At 37.8% G+C, this 26,264-nt stretch overlaps 1 protein-coding gene across 3 annotated transcripts in view; it reads left to right on the forward strand.

Moving 5' to 3' along the window:
- The first annotated feature begins 1,717 nt into the window (after nucleotides 1–1,717).
- Nucleotides 1,718–26,264, forward strand: part of ATP2B1 (ATPase plasma membrane Ca2+ transporting 1) — a 35,857-nt gene continuing 11,310 nt past the window's right edge. For all 3 annotated transcript variants that reach the window (XM_026862325.1, XM_026862310.1, XM_026862318.1), the window contains exons 1-17: nucleotides 1,718–2,129; nucleotides 6,942–7,139; nucleotides 7,975–8,229; nucleotides 8,310–8,435; nucleotides 8,776–8,919; nucleotides 11,837–11,875; nucleotides 12,981–13,142; nucleotides 14,784–14,998; nucleotides 16,177–16,419; nucleotides 18,826–19,067; nucleotides 21,241–21,478; nucleotides 22,396–22,575; nucleotides 22,656–22,743; nucleotides 23,000–23,106; nucleotides 24,987–25,178; nucleotides 25,381–25,594; nucleotides 25,725–25,936. In XM_026862325.1, the coding sequence (XP_026718126.1) occupies nucleotides 1,925–2,129; nucleotides 6,942–7,139; nucleotides 7,975–8,229; nucleotides 8,310–8,435; nucleotides 8,776–8,919; nucleotides 11,837–11,875; nucleotides 12,981–13,142; nucleotides 14,784–14,998; nucleotides 16,177–16,419; nucleotides 18,826–19,067; nucleotides 21,241–21,478; nucleotides 22,396–22,575; nucleotides 22,656–22,743; nucleotides 23,000–23,106; nucleotides 24,987–25,178; nucleotides 25,381–25,594; nucleotides 25,725–25,936 (3,060 nt within the window). In that variant the 5' untranslated portion in view covers nucleotides 1,718–1,924. The remainder of the gene's footprint in view (nucleotides 2,130–6,941; nucleotides 7,140–7,974; nucleotides 8,230–8,309; nucleotides 8,436–8,775; nucleotides 8,920–11,836; nucleotides 11,876–12,980; nucleotides 13,143–14,783; nucleotides 14,999–16,176; nucleotides 16,420–18,825; nucleotides 19,068–21,240; nucleotides 21,479–22,395; nucleotides 22,576–22,655; nucleotides 22,744–22,999; nucleotides 23,107–24,986; nucleotides 25,179–25,380; nucleotides 25,595–25,724; nucleotides 25,937–26,264) is intronic.

Genomic DNA, 26,264 nt, shown 5'->3' on the forward strand with positions numbered 1-26,264 from the left:
GTAGAACATGTTATTGTCACCTGAAGAACTTGAGTTAATCAAAACTGCATTTGAGCATGCAGGTTAACCTATTGTCATGGACTTTACAACTGTCATCCTAATATTTTGCAAGTAACAGAGAAAATGGTGAAGATTAAAAATTCTAAATTAGGCACCTTGTTGCTGTTACAGGATGTTGATGTTATTTTAAACATATGAGTATTGATTGCTTTATGGTTTTTATCGCTCTCCAGAAAACAGCCATAGATGGTGCTTTTCTCAGAATCTCCTAGTGATAGGAAGAGTGGTGGTAGTTCTGCTGGAAAATTAATTGTCAGTTGTGGTGACATCATTTCAGGGTCTTTCAGCATCAGGTGATTGTCTTCAGTACCAATGCAGTACTGTGGCATGGTGCTTAGAGTGGTAGATTGATTATAGCTGAAAGTGATTGCTTCCAGAGCAGAGACCTGAGACTTTTCTGGAACCAAGACATTAAATTTCTGGTAATTAGGTGCTTTTACCTGGACCTCAACACAGGCACAGTGGTTTAGCTGAACAGTCCTTTAACCTGGCAGGGCAATAGCCAGAAATTTTTTCTTTGCTATTTGATTCTTTGATTTCATAAAGCAGTGCAGTCAGTAACCATTTGTCTTTGCTAGGCATATGACACCTGAGGTACTTGTTGACCTGATAGCATCCAAGTTATTGTTCATCGGAACCTGGCAATCATAACATCTCATGGGGGAATATTCTGTTGTGCTCATGCCCTATTGTGGTGAAAAAATTGACTTACATGATCAGACTTCTGTCTTCTGCATACAGCAGATCTTTATAAAGGCATGAAGTGCTTGTATGTTCACTATACTGTTGTGTAGATAAATGTATACATGCAAGATGTGTCAGCCAAGCAGGAATTATATATAGAGTGCCTGTGCAAGTTAATCCTGTGGGTAGATGTCAATTTCTCAGTTACAGTCCTATGATAATCAGGCAGAAGAGCTGCTCTTTGTCTCCCTATCCCTTTTGGAGGAAGGTGGTATTGTGCAGTTTTTCCCTCTTGCAAAGAATTAAATGCAGATACTGTAGGAGTCTTGAGTTGTGATGAAATGGGCTGAAGGGGGCCTAAAACTCTTTGGACATGAAAATGCATTAAGACCTAGCTCTGCATGAGATATACTCCTACAACACTACAAAAGTACTTAATGCGTGGGCTAACTTAGTGTTGAAACTGTTTTCCTTGAGATTTGTGCAAATGAATTCATGAGAACACACAAAAGCTTGTTCATCCCCAGCTCTGAGGTGAAATCTTCAGTGAAAAGTTGATTTTTAACTTGAGCATGTTTTTACCCCATGTGACATCAGTGGTGGATGCTCCAAACTCCATTTCCTTGGAAACAGATTTACTTCCAGGTGTTTTTAAAGTTTTCCTCTTGATGATGAACCATATGGGTATACCAAGCAAGACTTAAAGGCAACAGCTGTTCTAAGACGTTAACGATTTAACAAAGTATAATAATGCAAGGTTATTTTGGGATGGGAAACATCCATTTTATGCCTCATCATTCTTGCCAGCTGAATGATAACTAAAAATATTACAGGAAGTTTGAAGAAACTGACCTTAAGCAGACATTTGTTCTGTAACCTCAATACAAAGAGTAGGGTTGTCTTACAGTGTATTATCAGTATAGCTGTTACGTAACTGAATGTATATTTATTCTAATTTTCTATATTTTTCCTAGACTGTACATGCTGTTTGGCTTGGGAAACAGAACGCGCCATGGGACGACCTCAAAGATATCTCTCCAGATGGGGTCTCTTACTTGGGTGATGTGTCTGCTCTTCTGACTGTCTTCATACCCAAAGGATTTATTTTTCTTTTGGAAATATTTTAAGCTGAAATCTTGTTCCTTACTGGAAACTGTCAACACTAAAGACTGCATGCATCATGGGTGATATGGCAAACAACTCGGTTGCATATAGTGGCGTAAAAAATGCTGTAAAAGAAGTTAATCATGGAGATTTTGGAGTTACTCTTGCAGAGCTCCGCTCTCTTATGGAACTTCGAGCTACAGATGCACTGCATAAAATACAGGAATGCTATGGAGATGTACATGGTATCTGTACAAAATTGAAAACTTCACCAAATGAAGGTAAGTCAATTTTAAGACTGTTATTGAAGAAACTCCATTTAGGAAAAACCTTAATCAATAAACCCACTTCTTTCTGTAATATAACAAAGTTTATAAAAGTATTTGTTGCCATAATAAAATATTACTTCTGACTCCTCTAAGGCAGAGGTATTCAATGGTAATAAGTAAGCAAGAGATTTTTTTCAGTTGATCTAAACTGCACGTGAGATGAGGGATTAGTATTGATGCAACAATTTTTAAATCTGGTGACATCTGTTTTCTGTTTGTATTACATTGAATTCTTAATAGCAGGATCTAGTTTTTAAATCTATAGTATTTCTGGAGAGTTCATGTGATCTGTGCAAAATAGCTATCAATACAGCTTTCGGCACTAAGAGGTACTGTTACTATTAGTAAGATCTGTAAAGTGATCACACAATCTTACTCTTTAGAAGTAAGCATCTTTAAAGAAGTCTTTGCCATGTTGGTCTTGATGGCATTCTGTGAAGTGTGGCTACCTGATGCCTTTGCTCTCTAGAGTTAGGCTGTACAAATGTGAAGAAGTAAATAAATTTATCAAATCTTTTTTCCTGAGAGCTTTCCAGAAGTTTTGCTTAAGATTCGGCCTGCTCTTACTACTCTTCCAGTGTAAATGAAAGCTATAAGATTTAATTTGTGAAAGAGGCAAGTCATATTGCTTAAAATATCTAAACTGTAGTATCACATACAAATGTTTTTGCATATTTTTGTCTTAACTCAAACTTAATGTGAAGTCCTGCTGTTGGTAGTGATTGAGAAGTACCAAAATCTTTGTTTTGGCAAACTGTGGTGTCGCAGCTTTTAACTAATGTGTTGTGTTGGTGGCAGTAAAGTACCTGTTATCTTAAACCTGGCTAGCTATTGCTTTCTGTTCTTCAGAAATGCTATGGAAAGGTTTGTCTCCTTGGATCAAGAACAGCCTACTAATGCCATAAGGTATCTCTGGGCACAACTGCATTTAGCATGTTTTGGCTTGATCTGCTTTGAAGCCAGACTCACGAAGGTATTTCGGTACACGAACTGAGTTCCTCTTACCAAACTGGAAGTAGCCAGTAGCTCTCAAGCCCGACTGGCCAGTGAATGGGAGCAGAGCAGATTTAGGCTGGAGAAGGAATTTGTAAAACATGAGGAGGGCAAACTTCTAAAGTTCCTTGGCATCAATGGAGTTGTAAAGTTTAGTGCATGTGTGTGAAGCACAGATATGTACAAGCAGTAAACACCCCTTAGGTAGGAGGAGCAGCAGTCTCTCATTACCCTGTTGACCTCTTCAGTAGTATTGAAAGGCAGTTTCCTTTCTCAGTGGAAAGGGGTTTAGTTTTCTACAATCAGGAATGGAACCGAGAGTTGAATTGTGTTTTATGGTAATCAGCAAGGTTTAAGGCCCATTATTACTGCAAGCTAGGCATGCATACAATTGTAGATGACCAGGATGCACTAAACATCAAATACCTAGTATACTGCAGGATTCACTTTGTTTTATAACATAACAAGCAGGTTAACACATGGGAACGATGTCAGTGGAAACTAGAAAGGGTTAGATGTCATTTCCTGCAGATTGATTCTGCTGTACTGAGGACTGTGTGATCAAGACCTTTCCTTTTCAAAAGTATTTGACATTTTGATGTACCGTCCTGCAATCAGTTAAATACAATCACTAACTTAGTAAAAGGGCACCATCTTTTTTTTTTAGTGTGGGAGTAGCTCCTAAACACAGCAAGGCCTCAACAGTCAACCGTGATAATTTGCTCTTAACTCATCTTACTTAACCTTTTCTGAGCTGTACAAAGGTGTCGTTTTGTCTCAAAATCATTACATGAACCTTTAGAGAAACAGCTTCTCTGTCAGGTATGCTGCTATAAATTTCTTGGAGGTAGTGCTGGAAAGCTCTTGTAAAAATAGAACCAAGTCTTTTTGTCAAATTCAAGTTGTAAGTATAGAAATTGAGACATTTCTAGTGGAGAAAAATCTAGGCAAGATCTAAGCAGAAAACTGCTATGTGTTACACTAGTTCTAGCTCTCTAAAATCTCCTGCATACACACACCTGCAAGGCTGGGGAGGTTTGAAGTCAGCCAGCAGCCAGACACCACGTGGCTGGCCCTTCACCACCCCACCCCCCTGCTCTGGTAAGACAGGTGAGGGACAAGAGAATTCATAGGTTGAGTAAAAAGAAAAAATTTACTAAATGTATCAAGAGAACAACAGTAACAATAGTGAATTCAAAATAAAGCAGCACACTCACACACACACACACACTCACACACTCACACACTCACACACTCACACACTCACACACTCACACACTCACACACACACACACACACACACACACACACACCCCTGGGCACCACATCACATGGAATGACATACTCTAATGAAAATTAACTCCATCCTGGTCGGAACCAGGACAGGCCCTCTGAGACTTCTTCCTATTTGGAAGGTTTCTTTATGATATGAAATGTTGACTTATGTAATTACTAGTGGCTTCACAGCAGAAGTACAAGTAGTTCTGAAATACTACACAGTGGGTGAGTTCAGCTTGTATTACTTCTTGCTTTGAAGTTGTTGACAATGTAAGGCAATGTCTGTTTTCAGGCAAAAGGTGCATCAGACCTGCCTGATTTGAAGTGAGAAATGGGAACTGTCCTTTACCAGTACTACTAAAAAAAGCCACCGGCAGACTTTAACTGCTTAGTTTTTAATGTCCTTTACATGTGTACAAATGCATACAAATGTGAATAAATGAATGTTTGACGTATCTGTAGTAGCAAAAGTCTTTCCTATATTCTGGAGAGATGGACCGCCATTGATACTTTCACAGGTCTACATAATTTTGTTTGTCTAGTAACTTCTAGATTTCTAATAAATTTTGTATATGAAGCTTTAACTAGTCCCTTTGTTAATATTTTCAAACTTAGCCCCAAATAACATAAATTACCCTAGCTAAGATACATAATGAACAGAAAAATGGCAGTAGTTTCAACCCCAAGACTGTAGATTGTGAACTATGAAATTGCCAGCTGTGTGGTAGCAAGTTCAGTAACGGTGCATGGTGTATTACGGTGAATACTAAAAACACAAATGCTTTTTGTCTTTGCTAGACATGTTTACTAATATTCACTAAGGGGTTCTGATAGTAGCTTAACTTTATACAGCCTTGTTGGAAAAGACTTTTTGTTCTTTGAAGACCTTTGCTGTATACTTCTGATGTTCTGCATCCTGGTACCCTGTGAAGGGAGGAGGAAAGTAAATAATCTTCCAAGCTGCCATGCTAAAAGGAAGAGAGTAATGGTATCTGTTGCAAAATAGCAATATGGTCCAGCCTTTTGGAATGGCCAAAATTGCTTCTTTGTGTTAAACTTCCACAGCCATGAATTCAGGGTGCATCTAAGAGTGTTGGAATACATCCGATTTATTATATACACTGAGTATGTTTAATTCATTTCACTTTTGAAATGATCTGCGCATAATATTATGCTTTTCAGTTAAATGATTACACAGCAGTTGTTAGCATTTAAAACTGAGCTTTGCAGTTCAGTAGTTGCTGCATAGTGTCTTGAAATATTACGTGATGGTTCTAGGAAATTTTGTCTTTTAGAGGTGTTAAATATCCCACTTGTGAAAGCCAGTTGCAGTGGTTGCTGTTTTTATGTTACCTAGTGTGTTTGCAACGTCTTTATCAATTGGATCTTTAGCAATTGGGTTTAACTACTAAAAAACCTGCTACTGGGAAAATTGTTTTCTTTAAGCAGGTGCTGATCATAACCTTGGGGACAATATGGCTGAATTATCCAGACTTTTCCTCTGAACATGGCTGGGCGATTGGCCATTTTGCTTTGAAAAATGAGCCTGTGTCTCAAATTCTGCATGGTAGGTTAGGCAACTGGAAGCTGTTGAAGGAGTAAACAGGAGGTGTACTTACGGAATACCTTGAGCGTGTGACCTTGCACTAAATATACTTGATATTCCTTGATTTTTAAGGACTTGGGCTAACTAGAAGCAGGCAGTGCCTTTTAGTGAAGGCCCCTCACTCTTACTTGCTAGTGTCCCTTAAGGATGGTACAAGAGTTGAGACAGAGAAGACGACTCTGAAAGAAATATGTCGTATATAAAAAAAAAAAAGATGGGTACGAAGCTGCAGAGTGTTAAGTATGGACTCTCTCTGGGAGGAAGTAGAAAGTGAAGCTTCAGAAGAGCAAGCAGTTGCTGTCCACATAGAAGCAGTATCATTCAGTGGCTACCTCTTGCCACACGATGCACCAGCTTTTAATAGTCTTTTATAACATAAGTAATACACAAATATGATATTTACAATATTTTGTTAATTATATTAAATATTTCATTATAAATGTTACATTAATTGTAGGATCCTAGGATGTTATCTCTGAATACAGAATCCCTACAGTGGGAACCAGAGCTGGCTTCACAGGCTGTGGTCTTGCTAAAGCTGCATGGTGCTACTCAGTCTCGATAGTAGTAACTCTACTAATGATCTTGTCTTGCAAACTTGTTTACTTGGTACAAAGGTATGTCTGCTACTATTACTCTGTTGCTATGTCATATGCAAGTAGGTAGACCTTTATATTGGCAAAGTATGAATTATAAAATATAGCTGGTTTTCTATAGTGACTCTGATTTAAAGATAATACTTGTGTAATTATATTTGAGATATGGCTTTTCAGTATTGTTACTGAAATATGGAGTGGGACTTGACTCCATGAATGGGAAAACTATCACTTCTAATGTGAGGGTGAAATACAAATAAGTGTCACTAACTTTGTCTTATTATTAAATAGGTTTAAGTGGAAATCCAGCAGATATAGAAAGGAGAGAAGCAGTTTTTGGGAAGAACTTTATACCTCCTAAAAAGCCAAAAACATTTCTTCAGTTAGTATGGGAAGCACTACAGGACGTTACACTAATTATATTAGAAATTGCAGCTGTAGTATCCTTGGGCCTTTCTTTTTACCAGCCTCCAGGAGGAAATGAATCACGTAAGTAACTTTTTAAAAAGTAGGTATGAACCTGTATTACACCACTGACTTTCCTGGTTCAACATGCATATACTGTAAATCTGATGAGACAGTAAGTCAGGGGAAAAGCAACTTATTCCTTTTTGAGCAAACACTACTAAAACTCTAGCTTGCCTTAAAAAGGGCAGCGTGAGATTCCCCTGGTTATGATCTGCTATCATTCTGACCACAATAATGCTAAAGGTAAAACGCAAGCAGCAGGAACAAGGACTTGTCTGAGATCAATCATGTTTCTGAGCAAGTGTTTTTCTAGCTTTGCCTAAATATTTAAGCAATTTATAATTGGCAGTCATGTGCTAAATTTTTCTTGATTTGCAATATGACACTGGTAACTTTCTAATTTAAGAAATGAAGCTATATTTATACTTCTAAATGGAAGATGAAGGGATCTGGCCTCTATTGGAACTGAATTTTTGCAGTGATGTCTGTCTTGTTAAGATAAGGTGGGAAATGTTGAGAAAGTAAAAGCTGGTTAACTAATGATCTAGTCTGGCATTCTTTTGCCATCATTTAATAGGATAATAGGGACGGGTAACTTTTTATATCAACTTCTCTTATGTTCAGATAAGCAGGGATGTTCAGATAAGTAGGTAGTTTAACTTCTTTGAGCTGCTCTAGCGTTCAGGTTCATTAGTTTCTTTGTGCGTTACCTTTACTGAAAACAAATGTAAAATAGCAGAGAAAGGCTAGCATGGAAAATGTTTAGCAGCTATTAGCTTCTTCTGTTTGGCAAAACCTTGCTGTTGAAATAACTATCTGCGTGAACTTTCTTAAATCTAAAACCTGTTTCCTACAGTATGTGGATCAGTAAATGTTGGTGAAGAGGAGGAGGAATCTGAAGCAGGTTGGATTGAAGGAGCAGCAATCCTCCTATCTGTAGTTTGTGTGGTATTAGTAACAGCTTTCAATGACTGGAGTAAAGAGAAACAGTTTCGGGGATTGCAGAGCCGTATTGAACAAGAACAGAAATTCACAGTCATCAGAGGTGGCCAAGTCATCCAAATACCAGTAGCTGACATAATTGTTGGAGATATTGCACAAGTGAAATATGGTAAACCTATTTTTAAAGTTGAACTTTCTTTTATTTTTAAAAAAGGAACTGCAGTCAACATACCCAGTGATCTCTTGTAGGTGATCTTTTACCGGCTGATGGTGTACTCATTCAAGGAAATGACCTCAAAATTGATGAAAGCTCACTGACTGGAGAATCTGATCATGTTAAGAAATCTCTGGACAGAGATCCTATGCTGCTGTCAGGTGTGTAACTTCTGACAATTCCTGAAGAAAGTAGTTTGTTTCTGGGAATAAACTGGTTATTTTGAGGTTAAAATCTGACAGAGTAGACCTTATCTAGTCTGACTCCTACAGTTATCTGACTTTGCAACTAGTACAGAACTTTAGCAGACTCTTAGCAACTACACAAAACGTTTTTCAGTTTATATGGGTTTATTTTCCAGACAGTTTTGGCAATTAAAGCTCTAGAGGGCCACAGTGGTATCTTAGGGTTTCATCAGTGCGAAGTTTGAGAACTCATTTCCTTTGTGCTGTGCCATATAACTGCTCATGTCTCAGTGGAAAACCTGCTTCAATCTTTCAGGTACACATGTGATGGAAGGCTCTGGAAGAATGGTAGTTACTGCTGTAGGTGTGAACTCTCAGACTGGAATTATCTTCACCTTACTTGGGGCTGGAGGAGATGAAGAAGAGAAGGAGAAGGAAAAAGAGAAGAAGGACAAGAAAAGTAGGCATAGTAATCTTAAATCGTTGGGGAGGGAGGGGTGAACTCCTGAGTGTTACTGGATAAAAACATGTTCTAGTCATCTGAAGCCAGAAATCTTTTTTTTTTTTTTAAACCTCATACTTTCATTAAGTTTCACAGGGGAAAAACCCTGGTCCAGTGATCTGAGAGGATGCCAACTACTAACAACTCTTGTACCGTGGACTTTAATTAAACTTCAAATCTCATTGATCAATTAGAGGTTAGAAGGTTTACAACTCCTAACCAGCCATACAATGTACAAACTGTTAAACTGCTATCTCTTGTAACTTCGAAGTACATTCATGTCTAATAGGAAATTTTTTTAATGACAAACAGGTTATTTATTACCAATAATTCAACGTAGTAAGTATCACGCTGTGCTTTTGACAGATAGAAAACGTCCTGTATAGGGAGTTCTTCTATGACACTTGAAGAGGAAAAGCTTGTATCATTGATACTGCTGAGTTCGTGGATATCTTAAGCATATATAAGACTGATTTTGATAAAGATGAGTAGACAGCTTCTTCTGCCACACTTTTTCTTCCAGAGATGAAACTTTGAATGCTCAGAGATTACACACAAGGCAAATCTCTAGTGGCACTTTTCTGTAAACTTTATTTTTAGAGGGATGAGGGGCTTGTAAACCAGAGCATTTTGAAGCCCTTCTGTGAAGTGTGAAATGGGCTGTCTTCCTTATTCTGAAGGACTTGCTCAGTAGCTGGCATTATAAGGTCACTTATCTAAGCCGTAGCCTTTATCCTGAGAGTCAAAGCTTAGAAATGTTAACCAGTATTGTTTTGATATTAGCTCTCACAAATCATGCTCAGTCCTGAGCTTCACCACAGCAAAAATTTTTCTAGAAACAGTTGTGAGGTCTACAGAATGGGACTGAGTGAAGATTCTTGTCAGAAAAATACACTTTTTCATCAGAGGAATATGAAATAGTAACAGAAAGCCATACATGGAAAGCCATACAGAAATGTGCTTGGAATCTCAGTGACCTTCAAACTGGAGGCGATTTTTGAAATGTGTGCTCTGTACAGGAGTTAGGATTGAAGTGTGCTTTTTGTCTTGTCCTCATTCACAAACAGTTTACAGTTCTGACCTGTGATAGTTTAGGCCCTGCCGGGACCAGAGACCATGTTGCCGTTGTCCCTCCCCCACCCTCGGACACAAGTAGAGCACAAACCCTGGGTTAAAGTAAGGAGAAATTTAATACAACAGTGTAATAAACAATCTTAACAACAATAGCAGTAATAACAACAATAAATAGTCATAACAGTAAACAAGACAAAAGATACACAGAGAAATGCCACAGTGAATACAGCCAGCCCGCAGCGCGTGCTTCCTGCAACAAAAGTCACAAAAGAAAGCTTCCCGTGCTGCCACGGTGGACCAGCATGGTATGAATAACCCGGCTGGAGATCCCTTCTCCCTGCTTGGGACAAACTTAACCCTATCCTAGCTGAAGCAGGACATGACCCTTCTTGAAACTTATGAAGTTACAAGAATTGTTATAAGAACTGAAAGTTCAAAATTACTTTCAAGCTCAAGCATGGTAGTGAAGAGTAAAAGTGGACTTGCAGCATTTCCAGGGATTAGTGTGAACCAGTTTCCATTCTTTGCTCTTTCCCTTACAGTGGAAGGAGGAGGAAGCAGTAGTACCAGCAGCTACAGGAAATACAGAGAAGATTATAGTTTTTATTAATATTGTGCCAGTGCTTCCTATTGTAAAAGCAGAAGTCATTTTGAAAGGTAGTGTTCTGGTGTGTCCTAGGGCCTGAATGCTTGTGGGTTATTTTTTGTCTCCCAAGATAGACAATTTCCTCTTTCCCTTAAGTTAGTTGCCTGATAAGATTCTCCTTGATAAAACTCAGGTTAAACTAAATTAGCTTCTCTGTGAATGTTAAGGAGATTAAAGTAACTATTTTTAGTTGGATGTGTATGGCTTGGTTCAGAGTGAAAGCAACTGTATGTACAAGGAGCTAGAAGTAACTTGTGTAGGAATTTGCTCTTGTAAGAGGGGAAGAGAAACTATGAAAGAACAAATGCGGAACTAAGTGGTGATTTCTTAAGTCTGATGTGGCATCTTCTGGAGAAAGTGAACATGCGCTTTTTTTTTTTCATCAGCTGTTATGAGGATGTTCAGGGGGAAATCTTATGTATAGAAAATGGACTATGTCTACAGTAATAATGTAGTGAAGGTATTAAATGTTGTCATGCCAGACACACTGCTTGATAATTTGATTTTCTTGTACCTGGGTATTCTTGTACGTTTCAGCCCGCATAAATTAAGGCTAAAGACTTAATTAATTACCAGTGATACTACTAAATTCTGGGTTTTAAATTCCTCGGTTTTGTGCTTTCATGTCAGGTTTTTACAAATAGTAATTAAAACTCTTGTTTTTTCTACTTAATAGACAATTTTGTCACCCAAACAAAAAGAGGTAGTGTGGCCCCCCCTACTCCAATAAACTACATGTGATGTGTTGGTCTTCTAGCTAAGCTGTAACATTTCAGTCTTAATAAATTCAGAATCACTTTAATGTCACAAATTTCTTTCCTAGAAAAATGTTTAGGCAAGCCTTTTAAAAGCTTTCCTCACAAGTGTAGTAAATGTCTGTATCAGTAATTTGTGCACACTTAACTGTGGTAGCATAACACTGCAGCAGTCTCATATGTGAAAAGTGAAGTTGAAAAAAAAAATGGTTTGAGAGTTGACATACTTGTAAAGCTTCAGTTATGTCAGCCTTCTGACTCCAGTTTGTTCTACACTTTTTTTAAAAATGCAGTTGCTTATTCCAGGATATGGTAATGTATGCATTATATATAAACATAAACACTTAAATGAAGTTCTGCACAGCCAATTTAAAACACAGTGTGTTCCCTTCTCTGACAGGTAAAAAGCAAGATGGCGCTGTTGAAAACCGTAACAAAGGTAAATGCAAGTTCTCTGAACCTTTCTTGCAAATCCCTATTTTCTGGGAGTGTATGTAATGAATACATACTTTCCTATGAAAATACATATTGAATGCTTAAATCCAAAGTGCTTATGCTAAAGTTGGCATAAGCGAATCTGCCCCAACCAAATACTTAAATGAACTCGGTAGTCTCAACATAGCTACATACTGCAAAAGTAAACTTTACCGATCATTTTCAAGCCCTCTTGTTGAGGTGAGTTAGCCTTGTCTGTCTGTCAGATGCCCACCCAGATACTCTCTCACTCCCACTTTTCAGCAGGGAGACAGGGCAGAAAATAGGATGAAAAGCTTGTGGGTTGAGAATAATATGGGAGATCACTTACTAATTCTCTTCACAGGCAAAACAGACTCATCTTGGGGAAGATTAATTTATTGCCTATTAAAAATAGAGTAGAATGGTAAGAAACTACAACAACTGAAAACATATTCCCCCCCACTCCCCCTTTTTTCCAGGTTCAACTTCACTCCTCACTTGTACCTTCTGCCCCTGAGGAGTGCAGGCGTATGGGAATTGGGTTTTTTTGGTCAGTTCCTAATGCATGTCTCTGCTTTGTCATTCTCATGTTCTTCCCCTGCTCCACCATGGGGTCCCTCCCTAGGGATACAGTCCTTCATGAACTTTTCCAGTGTGGGCCCTTCCCACAGGGTACAGTCAAGTAGGAACAGGCTGCACAAGCATAGGTCTCCCACAGATCCCAGCTCCTGCCAGGAGCCTGCTTCAGCATCAGCCCTTTACAGGCTGCCCATCTGCCTGCCGTGGCATGGGGTTTTCCACAGGCTGCAGGTGGATCTCTGCTCCACTGTGGTCCTCCATGGGCTGCAGGGGCACAGCCTGCCTCACCGTGATCTTACCCACAGGCTACGGCTCCCCTGCTGCCCGCACTTGGGCACCTACACCCATTGCACTTATTTAAAAATTCATGTGTACCACAGCATCTCTGGATAGAAGGTACTACACAGTACTGGTGTTTAATGGAGCCTGGTGTTACTAAGCTTTTTTAAGTATCACTGACTTCTGGGGATGCCCCAATGGCTAAACTTTACTTGATTTTTAACTTCTAGCTAAAGCTCAGGATGGTGCAGCCATGGAAATGCAACCACTGAAGAGTGAGGATGGTGGGGACGGAGATGAAAAAGACAAGAAGAGAGCAAATTTGCCAAAGAAAGAAAAGTCTGTTCTTCAAGGCAAACTTACAAAGCTTGCCGTTCAGATTGGCAAAGCAGGTATGATGTGTCAATACCCTCCTTACATTGATGTCACATGTTTTAATAAAGTTGGAACATGCACAGTTTGTGAGGAGTCACCTTAAGTAGCTAGCCTTGACTGGTTTGAGTATTTTTTTTAAGTGCAAAATACCAATGCATGCAAGTATGCCATTGTGCCTGAGTACGCTGATGGCTTCTCAGACTATGTCATGAGGATGACTCTTCTTTTTCTTTGATGTAAATAGATTCAGGCTTTAGTGTCAGTTTCTGAGAGAGAAAATTCCAACTTCATAATGTTGGACAACTGTTAAAAAAGGTAATTTCAGATAAGATATGCCATTTAGTGATGTACCTAGAGAACTATAAATTGAGTGAAGTCTGGAAAACGTGGTACGGTCAACCAGGTTATCTCTGGTACTGTCAGAGGCTTAGGAATTTCCACTTAGCATATTCTTTGCTGATATGTCACATTTTTTTTTTACTTTCTACTATTCTTTATCCTCTGTTACTCTTCTGACAGCTAATATTCAGTTGTCCTGTCAAAACATTTGGTAAATTGTTGCTTCTCAAAAGTAGACTAAAGCAACAGTGAAGTTCAGTGTAGATTTTAGGCTATATTATATAGTATGTTGAGGTTTAATATAAATATTTCAGGATTTATTTTAGTCCATGTAGAACTGTTGAAAGGTTTTAAACTAGAGGAACTTCTGGAAGCCTTATAGCTCAGCCCACAGCTCAAAAAGGGCTGATGTCAGTGTCTGGTGTGAGGACAAGCAGTTATGGTATGAGGACAAAGCAATAAAACTTTTAGCTTTATCACTCCATAGTTATGTATGGCAGTGTTCATTTTTTAGAGAGACTTGTACTAACAAATGTTGAATAAAGGTTCCACAGTATGTTTAGTTTAAAATACTCTTGTCAAACAATTTTTTTCCACACCTTTCATAAGAGCTCTTCTTTTCCTTTATGGACCTTTTGATCCATTGTAATTCCACACACACCCTTAATGCTCATCTACTGCATGCATGCACTTTTCTGTCGTGCTCTTTTGGGATGGTGCACACACTAAAGCATCTTTCTATAAAAGAGCTGACACTTCAGTGACTTCTGTTCCTTTTTTCCAGACAGGTGCATTTTCCTTCACGGTTTTCATGTGTTGTCTTCAGTGTGCCACTTAACTTGCTAACAGCAGTTCTGATTTGTCTTCCCAGTTACTCCTAGTCCATTGAACACCCTGCTTAGCTGCCATATTTAGTCCCACCTTCAGCAGGAAGCAGGATGCAGACTGTCAGCAGCTTTCTCTACTGAGTCAGTCAGCAGCACAATCATTGAAGGCCTGCTGAATTATTTCAGTTCTTATTTTGCTTAGTTAAATGACTTTACATATTGGTCTCTCCTGTTAGTAATCAGATCTATACTTCTAAATTAAATGGGATGGAGAAACATTTTTAGAAGTTTCTAGGTGAAATACGTGAGGAAATACTTGCATCAAAAGTTGGAACACCTTTGAACACTAACTCAATCTTTCTTGATTTGCCTGTTTATAGAAGTTAATTTATAACTAAGATATTAAAGGCAGAAGTATTTGCACTTATCCACTTTCTTATTGCTAAATATTTGAGATAATTTCTGAAAACTGTTTATTCTCTTTTTAACAAGGTTTGTTGATGTCTGCAATCACAGTCATTATCCTTGTGTTATATTTTGTAATTGATACCTTCTGGGTTCAGAAGAGGCCTTGGCTTGCTGAATGTACACCAATTTATATTCAGTATTTTGTGAAGTTCTTCATTATTGGAGTTACAGTTTTGGTGGTGGCAGTACCAGAAGGTCTTCCACTTGCAGTGACTATATCTCTGGCTTACTCTGTTAAGGTAAGTAGATAAATGGGGAACAGATTTTAAAGGTGGGTGGGTGTATTCATCAACTGTAAAATCTCAGCTGAGATATGCTGCATTACATGTACATAACAGACTGAGGAGAAGCTTTTCTTGTTTCCCTGAACTGTATAGGAAATCTGCAGCAGTATTTTTCTTGATTTCTGAGTACACACTAACTACTAAGTGAGTAGTGACAACCAGTTGTCACTAAAGATGAATTGGTTTAGTTTATAACATTGTAGCATTTGCTTATAATAAATAGATGTGCTGGAGTTTGTAAATAACAAATTCTTCTATAAACCTGAACTTCTACCTAACTTCATTAAGCAACTACTGCAAAAGTTTCCAGATTGATTCTCCTTGAGGACTTGAATATTGTAGGACATAGTTTGCTCTTAATTATACTGCATGTTTTTTAACTCGTGCTCTTTGTTCTCTTAATTTTCTTAGTGGTTCAGCATGCTGAGACTGGTTCTTCATCTGAAAATCTAATTGTAAAGACAGTGGCTGTTTAGGCTGTGTTCTAAAGCTTACTAATTTACAGCACTAACTAGTAGTGGCCTGAGTATTTCATCATTTCAAGTTACTCTGCCTCTTTGAGGCTAAAATACTATCCAAAGCTGTTAAGTAAAGAATTTAAAGCAATATTTGATCAGTGAAACTTGTGTCATCCTCACTATCTTAGCTGAAGCATTAGGTTCCCAGTTAGTATTTGATTTTTAAGTCCTATTCTAGAACCTTTGAATTGTATATCTTCTGGTGTTCGGATAAGTCTGTAACATACCTTGATCTATCTTATAAGCAAAAATACTTTTTAAATTTTGTATCTGGTAAAGCTCAGTCTGTACCTCCTATTTCTAAGTGGTGTCATAAACTATTTGCTTGTTAACAGTCTGAATAATATCAGTAGTCAGTGTGACATTCAGATACAGGAGAACAAGACTGTATTTATGAACCGTGTTCAAAATGAAGTTTACTGTGATGTAATAGACTTAAAGGAATCCCTATAGAGTGTAGCAGCTACAAATTCTTCCTCTGTAAGATGACAGATAACTTAGTGTCATCTGAAGTGTTATCTGATACTGCTGTGAGAGACTGGACACCCTAAATGAGAATTTCTGAAATGTAAATTAACAGTCATCGATAGCTGTTGACTGCTTTTATTTCCTTAGAAAATGATGAAAGATAATAACTTGGTGAGACATCTGGATGCGTGTGAAACAATGGGCAATGCGACAGCTATTTGCTCAGATAAAACAGGAACATTGACTATGAACAGAATGACAGTGGTCCAAGCCTACATCAATGAAAAACATTATAAAAAAATTCCAGAACCAGAAGCTATTCCAGAGAAAACTATGGCTTACCTTGTGACAGGAATTTCTGTAAATTGTGCTTATACTTCCAAAATACTGGTAAGTGGATTTCTTAATTCTAATCCAGGTAACTAAACAACATCCTCAAAAGATATAAGTAGTCTGGTGGCCACATGGTAGGCAGTTAAGAGTAAGTTTGTGGAAAAATACAGCATAAGGTATTTTGTACCTGCTGTAGATTGCTCAACCACTTATTTTAGATTAAACTTCAAAACCAGCTTATTTCAATTAGAACTGATAATTTAGGTTAGAACTGATAATTCAAAGAAACAATCTCAGGAAGATAATTTCCTTTAAGTTCACAGTTGTGTCTAAATTTATTTTTATAAGCGGGACTGTTTACCTTACTTGAAGAGATCTTGGCTCGATTTGAGTACTACTTGAAGTAAACATGTAAGAGTAGCATAACATTAGCTAGAATAATCAGAAAACACAAAATACACATGAGGATTTTGATGGTGTTTTATTCCAGGCACTGTTGTATGAGTTTGTAGGCTTCAGAATTTTAACATCTTTGCTCATACCTCTTTTGAGGCTTTCAAAATAAAAAGAATAATGGGCTTTTATGCATTTTAAATACTGGACTATTTGGCACTTTTGTGTTCATCATTTTATGCAACTTGAAATGTAGCTTCCTTGCTGTAGTTATTCCAACATGTTGCATAACTTATTATTTACTGCCTTAAAGAATATATATTTGGGATTTAGCTTTAAAAAATAAATAAATCGGCACTTCAGGATTTAGTAGAAGCCTCCACTATGTATGCTATGTTGTACAGAAATAGCAGTAAAACCCCAGTCCAAAAGCTACTTTTCAGCCAATAAAAATGGTACCTCTGAAATAATTTCCTAAACAGCAGTACTTGAGATGGCACATCAAGATCACCAGCACTGATTTCTCTGAAACAAGACTGAAATACTAGTAATGACTTATGAGGAGTTTCACAGTCTATTTTCTGAAGATCTTTTTATAAAAAGGAAAAAAGTAGCTGCATGTAAACTGACCAGGTCCCTTACTATTACAATTTTAATCAAATTGCATCCATTGCAGTCATAATTAGTCAGTTTTACAGAATCAGAGGGCTGAAAGGGACCTCATGAGATCCTCTGGTCCAGCCTCCCTGCTCAAAACAGGATCAGCCAGACAACATTGCTCAGGCCTATGTCCAGTCAGGTTTTAGGAATCTCAAAGGATGGAGACTACAACCTTGGGACAACCAGGTCAAGTATTTGACACCACCCTTAGAGTAAAAAGGCATTTCCCTTATGTTCAGATGTGACTTTGAGTTTGTACCCCTTGCCTGTTGTCTTCTCACTGGGCACCACTAAGAAGTCTGGCTTGGCAGTCTTTTACTGTTGCTCCACGCACCTGCCCCAGTCAGGCATTTAATACATACTGATAAGTTTCTCCCCCAGAGCCTTCTTTTCTCTAGGCTGAACAGTCCCAGCTCGCTCAGCCTCTCCTTGTATGTCAGGTGCTCCAGTCCTTTTATCATCTTTGTGTCCCATGGCTGAACTTGCTCCTGGATGTCCATGTCTCTTGTACTGGGGAGCCCAGAACTGGACACCTTAAACCGCACATTAAAGTGAACATTTTGAAAGTGTGAGTATTCAGTACAGCCAAGTCCAAGATCTTGCCACTCTGATGAAAATGGATCACTGAGTTATGATTAATATAGTTTAGCTCTGGCTGCTTGAGGCATGACGTGCTGAGCAAGTGCTTCTGCCTTTCTTGCTACAAACTACACTGCAATGTTACAGATTTGTAAGCTCAGAAATACTCTGCGAGGTACTCCTTTACTTATAGCACTAGTATGTGCATATTCCACATTGCTGAGATAGGAAACTTGTTCTGGTATTAATGGGCTGGAAACCTGTTTCTGAACTCTTTCCAGTTAAATAGGCCATGGCCTGGAACTTGTAGTGAGACTTAAGAAGCTTAAAGACTTAGTTTCTTCAGCAGAAGGCTAAGAGGTGATGTGATCGTAGTCTTAAGTCATTGAGGAAGAGTTATTACAGGAGAAAATACTTTAAATTAGCAGAAATAATGCCATTTAGCTTGCTTAAATAGGTTTAAACTTACCTGTGTTTTTAAAATGCAAAATAATTATTCGAGGACTACACTCAATTGATCAGATGGATATTTCAAGCAGTGGAAAATGCCTTTTAGAAAGGTCGTGTTAGGATTTAATACAAACTTAATGGGTGATTTTTGAGTCTGAGAAAGGGACTGAAGGATGCTAAACAGGTACAGAAGATGTTACAGAAGCCAACAGTACGACTTTGACTCATGACTCACAGGAATTTATTAAGTAATCATTGCGAAAGTGGAACTCCCCCATCTAGAGCAAAGCTTGGCCTTATCTTCCTTGTTTTCTAAATGATGTACTTCAGTGGTTTGTAAGTTTACCTCCTAATTAGCAAAGGTTCTTGTTCTTCTTGCAGCCTCCTGAAAAAGAAGGTGGCCTACCACGTCATGTTGGAAATAAAACTGAATGTGCCTTGCTGGGATTGCTCTTGGATTTAAAACGTGATTATCAGGACGTAAGAAATGAGATACCAGAAGAGGATTTGTACAAAGTGTACACCTTCAATTCTGTTAGAAAATCTATGAGTACTGTGTTAAAAAACTCTGATGGCAGTTTCCGGATATTCAGTAAAGGTGCCTCTGAGATAGTTCTTAAAAAGTAAGAACAATTACTATCGTAATTCAGCACTTGCATTTGGCTAAATGTTGTGATAGGCAAGGAGACTGAAGTGCTAAGCAACATTGTACCATAGTCTGTGAAATATTTCTCTTATTCACAGACAAGTGCAGCAGTCCTGTACCCTTGTGATTGCAGCCAGCTTCCCAACTTGTATCCCTCAATTACTTGATTTTCTAGGGTAAAATGAGCAATTAGCATTTCAGTTACTTGAATTCTTACACCCCATCCCCTCCAAAAAGAGCTGGCTATGATTTAATTTTAACTTGCAAACTCTACTCTGATACAGGAAAGCATCTATGAATTGATCTTTTCTCTAGTTAAACAATTTTAGGTTTAGGTGTGGTTGGGCAAAATACTCGCCCATCTTCCAGTAAAGTCACAACAGTTGATATGCATGAATTCCTGGAAGGATTTGTGCCTTTGAAAAGTGGTTACTTTTTATCTTCAAAAGACTGCAAGTTGATGTCCAGGTTGATCATTTTAAGATGAGGTTGAACTTGGTCAATGGAGGGTTTTTAATGTGACAAAGCAAATTGCTTCCTTATCCTCTGCACATCTATAGAGGATTTATTGGAATGAGATTAGACTATTAGTGAGAGATTAGTCACCACTGGGACAAACCTTTAGATGGGAAGGCAGCTGTGGGTAACACCTAACTAGGTGGGGTGAGGAGAGAAGTCAAGCATGTATGCATCATGTTCTCCAGGAACAGCAGTTGTAGCCAGTCTGGTTTTGGTTCTAATGTCAGACAATTTCTAGTCTGAGTAGCACACATTATATTCATCAGTTCAGTTTACCTTTTTCCTTGCTATTAGCCCCTTTCCCTATCATTATCCAGGAAAGTATTAGTGCACTAAAGAAAAAAGATTAAATCTTCCTTCTGCTCAACTTTGTGCTGACAACAAAAGGTCATTCTTCAAAGGATTCTTGTTCCTTTTGATATAGAATTTAAATGTGAATTTTTTTCATAGTTAGATTTTAAGATGAGTCTCATCAGTATGCCTATATTTGCGCACTACTTCTACCTTCAGAAATATTTTATGCCTTACTGAGCAATCAAACTGTAGAAGTTGCTTGAACTAATTCTGCCCAGGCTTGTGTGGTCCACCTGGCTTCATAACTGAGACAAGAAAATAAGTGTGTTTGGCAAAGAACAAGAAAAGCTAGACTGATTTGGATACTGTTGGTATAGTTATAATTCCAAAACTATTTCAGAGTATGCACTGACTAGGAAAAACTTAGCATCATAAGACATGTTCTTTAATCGCTACCTGTGCAGTGCCAGACATTAATCTCGGAGCTTGTAACCTGACTTGTCAATTGTGCTGCTCATTCTTATAACATGTGTGACTCTTCTTGAGCACTGAAAGCTTAAACATGAATATTATAAGATACAAAAGAATCACTAGTAGATGTGGAAGAAATGCAGTAAACTCTTTCAAGCAGAGTAGTTTTATTCTTTATTTACCATTAGATGAAATTTTTAAGCGAGTTTCAATGAAGTCTTTTATGTAAAGCTTATTGGCTTACATTTAGTCATCTTGGAATGCTGTGAATTTATCACAAACCTGTGACTGCAGGTAACAGCAAGATGCTGACATTTGAACAGATAACCAAAATCAAGCAATTCAGACCTTAAATTTCACTTTTGATTAATATTATGAAGCTTTAAGGGACTGCTTCACTTGGACTAAACACTTAAATGTAACAGTAGTCATTTTAGCACATTTGCCAGGTCTGAACTCGATATTTTAAAGTCATAAATTCTTATATTTTTGTCAGTACCACAATAATACTGGTTTGTGAAACAAATGCCAAGCAGCGCAGACACCAGTTTGTTTACATACACTGGAGAAATGGATACATCTGGGATACATCTATTGTTTGTGTCTTGAATTCATTGGGCTTCATTTTCATTGTAGGATGACTGGCTGTTACTTTCTACAGCTAGTGTGTTTTGCAGTTGGGAAGAGATTATTAAGTTCATATGGAGAAGATTTCCTTAAGAGGTGCTGCTACTGGCTTGCTCTCTGTATGTGTGTGTCTGGTGAAAACAAAGTTTGTGGATACTTAACTGGAGGTGACTCATAAGCCACTGAATGGGCTGAACTTCTGGTTAGAATTTGATAACTCTTTAAACCTTCTTTTTCAGGTGCTTCAAAATACTGAGTGCTAATGGAGAACCAAAGGTATTTAGACCTAGGGACCGTGATGATATTGTGAAAACTGTAATTGAGCCAATGGCTTCTGAAGGGCTCAGAACCATCTGTCTTGCATTCAGAGACTTCCCAGCAGGGGAACCTGAGCCAGAATGGGACAATGAAAATGATATTGTTACTGGTCTGACATGCATTGCTGTTGTTGGGATTGAAGATCCTGTGAGACCTGAGGTAGGGTCAATGACTAAACTGCAGTGATTTGGTTACAATAGAGCTTGATTGACGTTGTTTGTAATGCAAAGAGTACAAGAAACTGAATTGCTATTGTATGACTTAAGTGTAGTTGAGAAATGAAAATGTAATTTCTCGGGTGGGGGGGGAAGTTAATGGAGCTATAAAAGCAGATTAAAACTTCTTAATGTCTTTCATACTGTGTTACTGAAGCTGTGGTCAAATTAATGACTTAAGGTGCTTACTGTACAGAGTCTCAGTAGATAGAACAACTTGTCATTTTTTTACCATTTGGAATATTAGGAATATTGTTTAGGATAATATTAGCCATTGTGCTTGTTGCCAGCTTCTCATGGGGAATGATGGAAAGGAGGGTTTGTCACCTGAGAACTGAGGTAAGAAGTAGACCTTGGTTGAGGTCTGAGGGCAATATTTTTCAATAGTGAAAAATTTTATGCCAATGTAAGTGGAACTCCAGTCTTATCTGCACTATCATTGCTTCACGTTGAAAGTCATGGGTGAAGTAGTAGAGCTGTAATTTATTTCACAGAATCATAAATGAAGAGCCAGTACTCAGTACCTTTGAATACTACAGTCTAATGTGTTATGAAGGTTTTTGTGGTATTTCTGAATACTGCAGTATTTGAAAAAATAAGGTGGGTGGGAAGGGAACATGACATAACAAAAAAGCCCCTTTGACAGAATTGCCATTTGTGTTTTTCAGGAAAAGAATTGTGGCAAGCCATTTGGAAAAAAAAAAAAAAAAAAAAAAAAAAAGTTCAGTGTTCCATAACAACAGTCTTGATTTTAAAATAAGAATTATCTTGGATTGAGCCAAAAACATTAATTTCGTTCACATCTCTAGATTTATTCAGCTAACATACAGTCTCTGAGCCTGTGGGGTTTTTTACTTACAGGTACCTGATGCAATAAAAAAGTGTCAACGTGCAGGCATAACTGTACGCATGGTCACTGGTGATAACATTAACACTGCTCGTGCTATTGCATTGAAATGTGGTATTCTGAATCCTGGTGAAGACTTCCTGTGTTTAGAGGGCAAAGACTTTAACAGGAGAATACGCAATGAAAAAGGAGAGGTAAGCATACTGATTATGTAAAGTAGATCAGAAGATATTGTAAGTCTAACTGTAAAATACAACCAATGCTCTTTCTGCAGATAGAACAAGAGCGAATAGATAAAATTTGGCCAAAGCTTCGTGTTCTTGCAAGATCATCTCCCACTGACAAACACACTCTAGTAAAAGGTAAGTAAAAACTCTCTGACCTTCTGCGTAAAGGTAGATGATATTTTTTTTCTGCTTCTGAAAAAAATCTAGGACTGAGCAGTAGGAAATGCCTATGATGGTGTCTTCATTTGCCAGCTGATGTTTTTTGGTTTTTCTGCTTGAGAAATGTTGCTAACGAGAAATATCTGTTGACTCTGAAACTGAGTTTCTTTCAGGTTAAATCTGCTGTGTTGTCAATTTTAAACTGTAACACTGAGATGTCATTTTATTTTAGGTATAATTGACAGCACTATCTTTGAGCAGAGGCAAGTTGTAGCAGTAACTGGTGATGGTACCAATGATGGTCCAGCTCTGAAGAAGGCAGATGTTGGATTTGCTATGGTATGATTTTTTTTTATCTTCAGTATTTTGAGACCTATTCTGATAAAGTAACTTATAAAGTAATTTAAAAAATCACTTAAGTTTAAACAACCTTGCTCGTTTCATGAGCCTAATATACAACTAAGCTAATGGAGTCAACTTAATACCAATTACTTTTTCCTCCTTCCTCAGTCTTCCAACTTAACCATGTTTTTATTTAATGGAGAATGTCCTTGTGGCATTTGCTGTTGAATAAAATTTAAACGTAGTTCCCTAGTCTCTTGCAAATCAAAACCTTTATACATAAAGGCTTGTTGCAAAATGTAGGAACAGAATTACTGATACTGAAGAACTCTGAAGTGAGATGTGTTCAATATAAGGCAAAATGACTTTAGGTGGTATATAGCAAACTATGTTGACTACATAAAGTTGATACACGATATGGAATGAGTTTATTAATCTGTTTTCCATTACATGATGCATAGGAACAGGGAGACTATAATGAGACTGCCAGTTGATGTTTAAAATGGCTTTGGAGGCTAGACTAAGAGACCTCTCTAGTACAACTGAAGTAACAGTGTTTTATGACAGTCTAGGATCTGCATTTGTCTAGATGGTTCCTTAGATTACTTGGCTTTTTCAATCTACGTTCTCAACTACCCCTTCAAATGGTAGTCAAACCAAGTCTTGGCATTAAGTGCTAATACTTAAAGGCACGAGTTTTACTAGTATGTAGGCTTCAGCTTTCTTCTGTCTCTTGAAATACTAAGCTGGATTCCTCAAGCTTCCTCTTGCCTCAAGATTCTCCCTTGGTATTAAGCTGAAAGGGTACAGTTTGGTGCTAGTAGGTCACTTAGACTAAAAAACTCATTATGAAGCATCTGAAGAAAAAAAAAAATGACCACACTCCTATACCACATGCAGATGCATTGACTCAAATGCTAATCTTGAAAAAATGGGAAGAGGGAGAGCTTTCATGTCATTCTTAAGGAATATTTTTCAAAAGCATAACTTACAAATTTGAGAGCTACACATGGAGTGTTATCCATACTGTAACAGTCTGGTATTAATGAGTATCTGTTTTCTGCTATTGTTGTATAGCTGCTGTAGTTGGCACTGTCAGGGGCAAATTTATTTTCATCTTCCAGAACTTAAGTGTTTCCTGCAGTTGCTCTCTTCTGTTCATCTGTTCAAGAAACAAATTTCTGGAATTACTTATCTAAATACCACTTAAAATTTACCATCTGCTATATAAGGTGTACACATAGCTATGCAGGTGACTCAGTTCCTTCGCAAAATAATGTATCAACAATAAGGATCATTCAATTTGCTGTTGAGTTAGTGTTTTTGAAATGCCAAAAGGAAAATAAATACCCTTGAAGCAGGTGTTATGCAGAACTGTTTGGATACTGTAGGAGACTACAGGTGCTTAACACTCAATAATGTTACATACATGCATATTCTACTGTTTAATGCCAGTGCTGTTCTGCAAAAGGGTTTTGGTAACGTGTATTCTAATGTGTTATGAAGGCATGCATTGCCCTACTGCTGGATATAGCAAACTCATTAGGACATAGACTAAACTGCACCATCTGGTGGCCTTTAACTTTGTACAGGGTTCAGTAACATTTCTTTGGGAGAACTTAACATAGTGTCTTTATCATCAACTTTAGGATTTTTATTAAGGTCTTTAAAATAAAGACACCATTACCTAGTTTGTTTACTTTTCCCCATGCTTGAGTAGACCTTGCAAGCAGAACTTGATTCAGTAGAACTTTAGGTGCTTACAATAAAATAGTCCTTCAGACATGGTGCATCAAAGTGAATGCACCAAGGATTTAGTAATAGCTTCAATTACATAAGACAATGCATCTTGTTATAGTGGTTTTCTTTTCTTCCAGGGTATTGCTGGAACAGACGTAGCTAAAGAAGCTTCTGATATTATCCTTACAGATGACAACTTCACAAGTATTGTTAAAGCAGTTATGTGGGGACGAAATGTGTATGACAGCATCTCCAAATTTCTTCAGTTCCAGCTTACTGTCAATGTAGTAGCAGTAATTGTTGCTTTTACAGGAGCATGCATAACACAAGTACGTACTGGTGGTGGATTGTTTCAGCTAATAAAGGTTGAAAAATGTTATGAGTGATTAACTCTTCAATTCAAACTTCCAGTTAAGTACTAGTCTAAAGAACATAATGCTCTTCAGAACACGCCCATGTTGTATAATAAATGCCTTTAATAGCTGCAATTTGTTTACTTATATTGGAGGTTTTATATATCTGTCTTTATAGGATTCTCCACTTAAAGCTGTGCAAATGCTGTGGGTAAATCTCATAATGGACACATTAGCTTCTCTTGCCCTGGCAACAGAACCACCCACTGAAGCTCTTCTGTTGCGAAAGCCTTATGGTAGAAACAAACCTCTGATTTCTCGTACAATGATGAAGAACATTTTGGGTCATGCATTCTACCAACTTGTAGTGGTCTTCACACTCCTGTTTGCTGGTAAGAATACTTAGGCTTTACAGAGATATTCTAGAAGTTGTACAAAGATGTGATCTTAAAATCACTTTTTTGTTTTAGTGTGTGGGTAAGGATGCCAATTAAGCTGCTGATAAATGCCTTTTGTACACAGGTGAGAGAATTTTTGATATCGATAGTGGAAGAAATGCACCTCTTCATGCTCCTCCTTCAGAGCATTATACTATTGTATTTAATACGTTTGTGATGATGCAGCTTTTTAATGAAATTAATGCCCGAAAAATTCATGGTGAAAGAAACGTTTTTGAAGGAATCTTTAACAACGCTATCTTCTGTTCTATTGTTCTGGGGACATTTGTTGTGCAGGTAAGTAAATTCTTGGAGGGTGAGGGGAAAACGCACTTAATACACTGATATACGTACTTACATTAGAAATACCAATCGACTAGTGCCAGGCATTTTACTTCTGCAATGCAAAAAACCTTCAGTATCAAACACACTATAAATCACTTGGAAGCTCTGCTTGACAGGGTTTTCATGTAAGACCTCACTGAAACTGGTAAAATTGGAATATAGAAGTATTGGTATTTACCTTTTGAATTTTTTAGTTCTTCAATTTGATCTTAGTGTTCTGATCTCTTGAAAAAATGTGAAGAAGTTGTATGTTTCTCTGCTCTCCCCCCCCCCCCCCCCC

Source organism: Athene cunicularia (genome assembly GCF_003259725.1).
Source record: "Athene cunicularia isolate RWA chromosome 1 unlocalized genomic scaffold, athCun1 chr1_part2, whole genome shotgun sequence".
Classification (NCBI taxonomy): Eukaryota; Metazoa; Chordata; class Aves; order Strigiformes; family Strigidae; genus Athene; species Athene cunicularia.